At 38.5% G+C, this 10320-nt stretch overlaps 1 protein-coding gene across 13 annotated transcripts in view; it reads right to left on the bottom strand.

Moving 5' to 3' along the window:
- Positions 1–10320, bottom strand: part of dnm1a (dynamin 1a) — a 65738-nt gene that overhangs the window by 6093 nt on the left and 49325 nt on the right. For 4 of the 13 annotated variants that reach the window (XR_008301086.1, XR_008301087.1, XR_008301089.1 and 1 more), the window contains exons 16-23: positions 9183–9292; positions 8132–8243; positions 7871–7882; positions 7555–7725; positions 6381–6622; positions 5001–5207; positions 4845–4882; positions 2972–3008 (exon numbers count right to left, since the gene is read on the bottom strand). Coding sequence is in view for 7 of the 13 variants with exons in the window: in XM_053230235.1 (XP_053086210.1) it covers positions 4870–4882; positions 5001–5207; positions 6381–6622; positions 7555–7725; positions 7871–7882; positions 8132–8243; positions 9183–9292 (867 nt within the window). In the remaining 6 variants the exon portion in view is untranslated. The remainder of the gene's footprint in view (positions 1–2971; positions 3009–4844; positions 4883–5000; positions 5208–6380; positions 6623–7554; positions 7726–7870; positions 7883–8131; positions 8244–9182; positions 9293–10320) is intronic. The other 9 variants (XR_008301090.1, XM_053230235.1, XM_053230238.1 and 6 more) reach the window with 3 other exon arrangements.

The following is a 10320-nucleotide window of genomic DNA, read 5'->3' as shown; positions in this document are numbered from 1 at the left end:
GAAGTAAAAAGTGAGTTACATAAAGATACTTTAATTTTTTTCTGGGCCAGAAAATAGCCCCACCCCTCACAGAAACTGAGTTGCTCAGCACCATACCTTTCTTTGAAAGACAATCCACAAGTCCTATGTAGCTTTAAAGGAAGGTGAGGTTGGTTGTGGTGAAGATTTGTTAATGTTTTTAATTGAATTAAAGGTGCAGTCTGTAATTTTTAAAGCCCAGTGTGTTAATTGTATTAAGCAATATGCTGCATTCAACTAAAGCTCATAACTCAGAATTTCTGTCAACATAGATCCTGTCAAAATTTTCAATTGACATACAGACACATTAGCTGGTTAAACTTATAACACTGACCATTTTTTGCAAAGGGTAAATACTTGGTGAATGTTACCACTCATATCTCTAACGTAAGCTGGCTAGCTTGTTGCTAGTTCACAAGCTTTTAGTGCTCCTAATTTTTAGCTTGAACACACACAGGTTGAAAATGATGTAATTCTGAGTACTGACTTCAAGTTGAGTTAGCTCCCGTCCCCTCTCTATTTTCATTGTTAATTTTCTGCTTTATTTCTTGCAATATTGCTCTGATTGACGGCTGGTGAGGAGCAGGAGAGAGCATGACAGAGAAGTTAAATCGCATATCAGTCTTGAAAAAACTGTATCGCCCAGCTTTATGTGATGCTATGACATGACAAACAACAACCAACAAACGACTGACAGAAAACATTCGACACTCAGCAAGGTTCGTGTTTATGGTTCAAGCCTGGTGGAACCTTGCTCTGACAGATGTGTGCGATGTATTTGTAAGTACCTAAACTGTGAGTGTATGTGCTGTTCTACTGTTTACAACAGTATGAAAATAGTAATTAGTGAAGATAAATGACATCAACAAGAGGTACTATCCCTGTTCTGCTTGAATGAAGTGAAAAAACAAACCCAAAAAATGTTAAGAGGCCACACACACACACACACACAGACACACACACACACACACTGCAGGGCGAGACCGATAGATGCGTTGTACTATCTCAAAACTGTTCTGAGACCTGTGGGACGTTTAGTAAGGCATTCACATAATATGCACTGTGCCAGCAGAGATCAGTTTTACAGAGCAGAACATTTGCTAATGTCAAATGAGATATCATTCACTCTAGTAAAGTTATCTCTATCTGCCGTCCGACCCTCCATGATTATGCCATCCTCTAAAAACTTCAGGGTCAATTCCCCAACACATAGGGCCAATATGTTAGAAGCAAATAAATAGTAATTTTAACCAGTTTAAGTATAAATCAGTGGAGAACTGCATGTTAAAGGAGGTTGTAGTGTCTCAGATTTCTGCATTCTGTCCACTCCTGGACAGGAGGACAGGGCCAGCCCGTTTATTAGGAAGGTTGGACAACCACCTAGAACCTCTGTGTGGTGAAGTTTCCAAAGTGTGGTGCACTACCTTTATATCTTTATTGCTATTTTCCAAAAACAGTCTGTTTGCAGACTGTATGCGAATTTTTAAACTAACACTCAAAGCGGTTTTCTGAAATATCCTTTCAATTAGTCATCTAGCTAGCATTTGCAGTGAAAAAAAATTCCTCAAAATTCTGTTAGTTTAGCTCAGCTTAGCTAGCAGACTAGTGTTACTAATAAATATTAGAAATATTTTTGAATATGGCTTAAAATTCCTCTCAGAAATCCTGGCAGTTTAGCTCATATTAGCTAGCAGGTTAGCATTATCAATGAGGATTTTAAATATTCATGAATATCATTAAAATTCCTTAGAAATCCTGTCAGGTAAGCTCATCCTTTCAGGTAACTTAAATTCCTCTCAGAATTCCTGTCAGTTTACCTCATATTAGCAACCAGGCTAGAATTATCAATATAGATTACAAATATTTATGAATATTACTTAAAATCTAAAATCCTGTCAGGCTGGTTGAAATGAGCTAGCAGGCTGGTATTACCAGTAAATGTTATAAATATTTTTTGACTACTGCTTAAAAGTCCTCTCAGAAAGCCTGTCAGGTTAATACTTATTAGCTAGAGGGCTATTGTTAGCAGGGAAGATTATGAATATTTATAAATATGTATGCATATTACATAAAACTCCACATTCTAGCTATGACTTAAACATTCCTCTCAGAAATCCTGTCATGTTAGCTCATATTAGCAAGCAGGCTAGTGTTAGGAAAGAGGATTATAAACATTTATGATTTACTTAAAATTCTTCAGAAATCCTGTCAGGTTAGCTCATTCTAGCTAACAGGTTAGTGTTAGCAGTGAAGATTATAAATATTTATTCATATTTATGAATATTACTTTCCTGAATTACTCAGAAATCCTGTCATGCTGCTTGAAGTTAGCTAGCAGGTTTGTGTTATCAGTAACTATTATAAATATTTTGCAGTATGACTTAAAAATTCTTTCAGAAATGCCATCAGGTCAGCTCTTGCTAGCTAGTTATCTACTAAAGTCTGTGAAAAATATATTAATGTCTAAACCTACAACACTTTTTTGCTGTGTATTTAACACAGAAAACCACATTTAATACTTCAGTATTTTTATGATTTTCATTAGCATATTTGAAAATATCACTAATGTCTTACAGTCTTTTGGTTAGTTTGATGGCTTAGTATTTTTGAATTTCTAGCACACTATATGGAGTTTTCATATTGAATAGTCTATAAAATTAATAGTGAATAAGTGAGAGCACTGATTTCACAGTTGCTAGCACAATATTTGGGCTAATATTTCTAGGTCTAGTTATGTTAGCGGGCTGGCTCTGCTTCCAGACAGTCCTTCAGACACATTATTACACTCGTTACCATGAGTTAACAATGTGAAGGTCTCTCTAATGTTTATGTATGTGAATGTGCATCTCAGGAATGTTTAGCGAGATCTCAGGGGCATACGGCCATGCAGCGAGCAAGTAGTAGGTTTAAGCAAAGATGGTATGGAGATGGGGACCGAGTACCATACACATACCAGACGCGCTGGTCCTCACTGGTCACTGATTGTAATTCTGTGAAGAGTAATCATAATCAACAGGTAGGGTTGAGGCGGAGTGAGGGAGGGAAAAGTGGAGGAGAGGAAGAGGGAAAGGATGTGCAAGAAACACGGTTTATATGGAGGAGACGTTAGCACTGCTCTGTGCTCAGATAACAGAATGAAGTGCAAACCCTCTGAGCTAACAGCCAATGAAACTGATCTAATGGCACAAAAATACAAATTTTATTTTAGAGGATTTGCAGTTCAGTTTATAGATCATTTCAAAGGACAGCAGAGTTAGCTTTCTGGGTTAGAAGTGGAGGTCAGTAGCATTTTTTCCTCTGAAATATAAGACGCTTTTTTATATATACAGCAAAGTAATAAATATATATTAAATAGTAAATAGTAATAGTAATAGTAGTAATAGTAAATATTAAAAAAAATAATAATATAGTGTGTAATTCAACAATACATACAATTAAATGTGTACAATTAAATATGTCAGATTAAATATTTTGTGTTTTTTATTATTTATTTATTTATTTATTTCAATGACACTGCATGCAACATGCATCTATTAAATTATTTTTATATTTAATATAATCTGAATGACTTCTTTGTAAATACATGCTATAATTTTGCATAGCCATAATTGTAATATGCTCATTTCTTAATGTCTTTACAGTATTAATGGTATTTGTTTCAGAGGCGTTACAATATTTTTGTATTAATAAAGACTTCTTTGTAAGAATAGACTTACAGACAGATATTTTTCAGGCCTGACAGAGGAATTAAGATCAGGACTGTAGAAAGAACAGCAAGAAACATACAGACCAATATTTTCTCTAAGCTGACAAAATTTAGGGGGGCGTCTTATACTCCAAAGTGATTTAGTATAGTTAGTAGCAAATGGTGAACTTGTTTTCTGAGGCTTTAACAGTGTACTAATGGTTAATACTCTCCATTATTATCAAGAGACAATTGTCCCATTTGTTTTGGACAGAGGCTAAAAGAGCTCAAGGTTCAAACCTCTTTAATTCACCGCCTGCTACAGATGATAAACATTTAAAGAGCCCATGAAATGGCGTGAGTTTAATTAAATCTGACTTATTGATACAATAACCAATTACATTCAAGATACACTGATCAGAATATATGTTTAAGGAACAAGGGACATAAGAGTTCTATGGACCATTTAATTTGGGTGCAGATTTTGTACCCAGCAATAAGTTTAAACCACTTATTACAGGAAATAACAAAGGCAAACATAATGTTTCAGTATACAGTATTAGTCATATGTGGGTGTCCATAATAACAAGATGTAATTAAAACTCTAAAACTTTGAAAGTTTGATCTCATGGGCACTTTGAGATTATCGTTAAAGGTGTGTGTGTGTGTGTGTGTATGTGTGTGGGAGAGAGAGAGAGAATCAAAAGGCAAGCAGCTGCAAGACACGTTTATGTCACAAATCACACAAATTGACCAATCAGAAGTGCATGTGTAAACTAATGAGGAAGCAAACATTATCAATGACAGTCTCTCACTCATTCACTAGCTTTGGCTGCTGTTGGTGTGGGTTTTTTTGTGTGTGTGTGTGTGTGTGTGTGCGTGTGTGCACTCAGGTATCTGTGCTTTATGTGTTCATTCACTCATTCATTCACACTCGATATGTTGACTACACCAGACATTAAATGGCTGAACGTTTGAACGATAACAATAATACAACTGAAAATAAATCTAAATTAGTTCAATGTACAAAGCATGATTGTAGCATGTTGTTTACAGATGCTTGTTAGTTCGTTAGTGAGTTTTTATCGTTTAAACGTTAAACGAAAATGGTGACTGATGAATACCCCTAATCATCACTCACCCACACTTCTCCGCTCAGAGGTGTCTCACACTCCTCGGCTGAGAGCAGACGGATTTTCTTATTAGGCAGGACTACATACACTAACAAGCAACCAACTTCGAACCTCATGACAGCATCTTCACAAAGCTTCAAAATGCTACAGCTTGACTCTCTCACCTGGGCACACTGGGCGGGGCCCGGTTAGGCCGGGAGGGCACCTGAGGGGGCGGGCCTCCAAATGGGTCCGGAGACACCCCGGGGCGAGATGGCAAAGGAGGCCCACCAGCAGCAGGAGGGCCTGGGGCGGAGCCACGAGAACCAGGGCGGCCTGGTGGTCCTGGAGGAGGAGCTCGTCTCTGAGGGGTGGGACTGGTAGCTGGAGACCTACAGGTGAGAAAAAAAGACAATATTGTTGTACATGCCAAAACAAAAAAGGTCACAATTGCTCCCATATCGGTCCAGATACTGGCACGGTCACATTCTGTGAAAATAACGGAGCTTTACTCTGAGCCGTTGACCACTACAACGGTCCTAACAGCCAGTTAGCAAAATAATCTTGCAAGACAAGATTTCATTTCATTTTCATTTGCAAGACAGAAAGCTAATGTCCACAAATTATAAAGCAAAACTACACATCTGACTGTCTGTTATGAGTTCATTAGTAGAAAATTATACAGATCAGCATGATCATTATGACTGTTACAAAGCGCTGACACTGGAGACTCCTTCCAAAAATGCTCCTCACAGAAAACTTCACCCCATCAACTCCACATCACATATTTTATTTTATTATATTTCCAAGTCCCTGTGAATTCACTGTTACTACAGAAATAATAATATATTAGAACCAGCACACTAATATGCAGCTGCACTACTATCAGAGCTGATGTTATAGAAGATTAATCAACACCTTCTGGCCAATCAGAATCATCAATTCTACAGCACCGTGGTATAAAGCAAGTTAAATCTTTACCCTGCACTCCAAACTACCTTTAAGTGTGGAAGCTACGGTCAGACTTTTCAGAAAATGAAAATAAAATTTCTAATTAAGTGGTTATAAGTTTGACAATCAGTTCAAACCTTGCATATTATCTCTAGGTTTTTCTTTTAGAATTATTAATCGCTATTAATTGTTATACATTTTATCACTTAAGAATATACAAGCATGCAAGAAAATTTCTGAATGTTATTTTTCCTTTAATTAGCTACTTAAACTCCCAGAACACATTCCTCACTCTCACCTACATGCCTGCTAAATACCTATAATAATATGTTTTAAGATGAATAAGTTGGGAGTTTAGGATTTAACAAAGAAGCTTAAGCCACTTTCCAAAATAAACTAGAGAAGAAAATCATCAGATTTATAAAATATTAAGAAAGGACCAGTAGCCATTTTCCAACAGCAGGTGGAGCCACTTCATTATTCATGGTAATGAAGAGTTGTTTAATGATGGGAAGCTGGCACACCAAAATCTTCAAAAGTAATTAAATATTCCTGTTATTCATCCATATAGCCACATTTTAATGAGTGAATCTCCATCTTTCTCGGTTTCATACCTTCCCCCAGAGCCAATGCGCTGCACCTGTAGCCACGAGTCGTCGACGGGTGGAGGCAGAGCTGTGGACACCGTGCTGGTGCTGATGTCTCCAATGATGCTGAGGGCTTCTCTGAGCGCGTGATACATGCGCAGCATCTCGTCCCGATGCTGAGCCTGCTCGGCCGACTCCTCCATCAAAGTGTTCTGATCACCGCAGGAATAAAGCTGAGCCAACAACTCTGCATTAATGAACTCCTTCGTCTGGCAGGGCAGAGCAAAATAACACAGAGAGACACAGACAGAATGATGAATGACCTTGTCATCTCATTTAGGATTATTGTTGCATCCTATAATTTATATTCATATCTATTTATATAGACAATAAATCATTGTAGACCTGATTTAAGACGTGATTTGCTATTTTCATGAAATTTACAACAAGGTTAGGAGTTCAACAAAAGTTCCGGTCTAATGCCTCACGAAGGTGGAGCCCAAAGAAAAATGTGTGTGTCAGTATTGTCACCATTTGTTTCTCCTTCATATATTAAAGTCCACAGACAGGAAATAGGGACGGCTTTTAGAGGGAAAGCCTGTGGGCGTGCCATTTGCACTTATTCCTTGCAACACGTTTTTACAAGACGTTTATTCTCTTTAGAGATGATATCAGGCACTGTACGTCAAAAACCCTATCTGTATGAGGGATACATACAATGGCTTATTAAAAAAAGAAAATAGTGAAGAGAAAACAGTGGAGCACAAAAACAAAGGACACCAAATTCTCATGGTTTTCATTTTCTCTTCTTCTTGTTTGGGCATAAAAGTCTCGAATAAGTGCAGGCTGTGCAGATACCTTGAGGGTTTGTGATTTTTGAGGATTCTTGGACACAAAATGTTTCGTTATGTGCACACCCTTACAGCAAAATTTAAGAAATTCTAAAAAAAAAAAAAACAAACAACAAAAAAAAACCCCAAAAGCTGAAATAGTGATGCCCGGATTTAGTATTTGGATCATTTGAATGATTGGAGTGACTGTAAGAGCTCAAACTGTGTATATTTTTCTGTGTGTGAGCTCATAAAGTGACTCACATGTTCAGACTTTATAAACCAGCTCATAGCTGACTGTACTAACATACTAATGCAGCACTTCATCGGATACAGTAGAAATTATGAGCTCTGCTTTAACCTGAACTCACGTTGTTGATCATGAGGTGCATGATGGTCTTGGGCATGAGATCACGGATGGTCTTGTTGACGATGCCCATGTAGGAGTCCACCAGGTTGCGGATGGTCTCCACCTGCCTCTCCAGCTGGGGGTCCATGGAGTGCATGAAGCCATCCGAACCGTTCTCCTCACTCGCATCACTCTAAACAGGTGAGGAAAGCTATTAGTGGTATATTTAGGTTTGAGTGTTAGTTTTGGGGTGATTATTTGACTGAAGTTGGTGTGAAATAAAGGCAGAACAAGTGAGTGTGCAGATGAAAAATCAGACATTAGTGACGAGGACATACCTTGTCCTTTTCCTAGTGGAATGCAACAAGAAAAAGAAACACAGCACCAGATATATAAGCATAATAACTGTATAGTAAGGACAAAGATTATGTAATTACAATACTGACAGTATTTATAATATTATATATTATAAAACTACAAATGTTTTCAATTAAAACCTTATCAGAAGATAAAGGTGTCATGATATAGCTCTACACTTTCTCCTTAAGTTTTTTTTTTTTTTAGCAAATTTGGGTTCAGTGAGATAAGAAATAACTCACCACCACACGCTCTGGATAAACACCAGCTCTGAGGAACGAGGCCTTCCAGCCGTCCACTTCCTCCTGACTCTCACAGGCCAACTCCAGCTGACGATAGTCTTTATACACGTTCCTAAGCGTGTGTTTGAGAAAGAGCGAGAGACAGAGAGAGAGAGATGAGCCACATGTCATGAGTAAGGTTCTTAGTATCCATATAAGCAGCTTTTACTCTGAAGCTAACCTTAAAAGAATACATCAGTGTGTTTACTTGATCTCTATCAAGCACATCGGTAAAAATATCACTGAGAAAAAAAACAGAAAACTTGTTTGCACCAAACTCAATTATAATGGAAGTCTAAGGGCAGTTGGTGGGATGTCAATAAATGTTTATGTCTTGTTTAGATGCTTTATGTTATTGTTTGTAAATTAAGGTCTGAAATTAATTGGCTCAGAGATGGGACTAAATTTTCAAAGGGAAGAATCTGAGTTTTATCAATGTTACTAGCATTTATGCGGCTCTGATGGAGCATGGATACAACACAATCTTCAGGAAAGCATGAGTAGCCAGAATCTTTACTGTATTTACTGTCCAGCATTTGAAAGCTAACTGCTGAAAAGCAGGTTTGATAAGACAAACAGGAAAACAAAGCTCAGAATGGTAAGAGAGAATGGTAAGACTTCGCGTTTAACAATTGTACTTTATGTAGTAATTAAACCAGGAAGTAGACATAGACTAGACTGACTAGAATTCAGGAGATGGGGACCTCTTGTGAGGAGGTGCACTTTCCTGGGCTGTACATAGTGTATTTTAAACATTTATTAACATTTCATTATGTTCTTTTCTCAGTACATGAATTATTGGCACCCTTCAAGAGCAAAAAGTTCAAAATATCACTAGTTCCATGCATTATTTATTTTATATTTTTTCATGAAGCGTGCCAATAAATTGACTACAAACAACCAAACAAACACTGGAGTAGATACATAGATACGTTTCAGAAAACCAGACTGTTTGCTATTGTGTCATGCTGTTTGTGCTGCTGTATGGCGTAAAGACACAGGTTTAGCTCACCTCTGCTCAGTGTTGAACAGGGCGAAGATGTGCTTGCTGGACATAAAACTCTTCTCCACATCTCTCAGCTTCAGGTTGTCCACCTGCAGCATGTACTTCTTCTCTTTCTCCTGCAGAGGGCGAGAGCGAGAGGTGTTTAGAAAGCGACTCAGATTCAAGAGTTGAAACATGGGGGGTGAGACATGGGAGGGTAAAGATTTCATTTAATTTTAATGTCATTTCAGTGTTCATGATGTTGAGTAGTGCTGACATGTTACTCTTGGGTTAACATGCAGCAGCAATTACGATCTCAAAGAAGGAGACTAAAGGAAGCAAAGGCATTTTGTGGTAATGAGGGAAGAGAGACAAGAGAATAGTGAGACCGGTTTAAAAAAAATGAATGCCAGAATGAAAGCTTGAAACAGTACACCAAAGTCAGAGAGGAAGAAATCTTTCTTTCGTTCGTTTTTTTTCCCCCTCGGGCCCCACTGCACGAGGGCTGGAACTGATTAGAGCCAGCGGAGCTAAAATAAACCGGCGGGGCGACAGTGTAGTCTGCACCCGGGCCGGTGCACCGCAGCAGCCTGGCAGGCCGTCAGGGGCAAAACCCTCGCTGTTGGTATTCCCCTACCCAGAGAGAGGGCACCACACCCTGAGCTGCCAGCTAGAACACCGCACCAACACGCTGTATAAAACACACACACACACACACACACACACACACACACACACACACACACACATGCAGCGAGCATCCATCCACCCAGACCAGCTGTGCAGGACCAAAGCATCCTGGCTGGTCTATGTGTGTGTGTGTTTGTGTGTGTGTGCTTGTGTGTGCGTCACACTAAAATAGCAGCAATGAGGAGTCACTAGTTGGTGATCTGGCCATGCGGTTTTTGTGCGCAAGTCAGGTTTCCCTTCTATACTTACTCATCAGAGGCCACAAAGTCAAAAACAGACCAGGATCGGGAATAAGAAAGACTTCAAGAATCACATTTCTTAGGCGAGTTTTTTTTTTAGGAATTCCATGACTTTTTCAGTATTTCTATACATGACAGCTGAAGGTCATCTTTAAACGACTCACATCTGCTGACTTCCTTAACATTAGAGTCAACCATATGACCCCTAATGACCCCTATTGTACTGAATGACTGAA

The sequence above is a fragment of the Pangasianodon hypophthalmus genome, chromosome 27 (genome assembly GCF_027358585.1).
Source record: "Pangasianodon hypophthalmus isolate fPanHyp1 chromosome 27, fPanHyp1.pri, whole genome shotgun sequence".
NCBI classification, from domain to species: domain Eukaryota; kingdom Metazoa; phylum Chordata; class Actinopteri; order Siluriformes; family Pangasiidae; genus Pangasianodon; species Pangasianodon hypophthalmus.
This window is presented reverse-complemented; position numbering and strand designations above follow the sequence as displayed.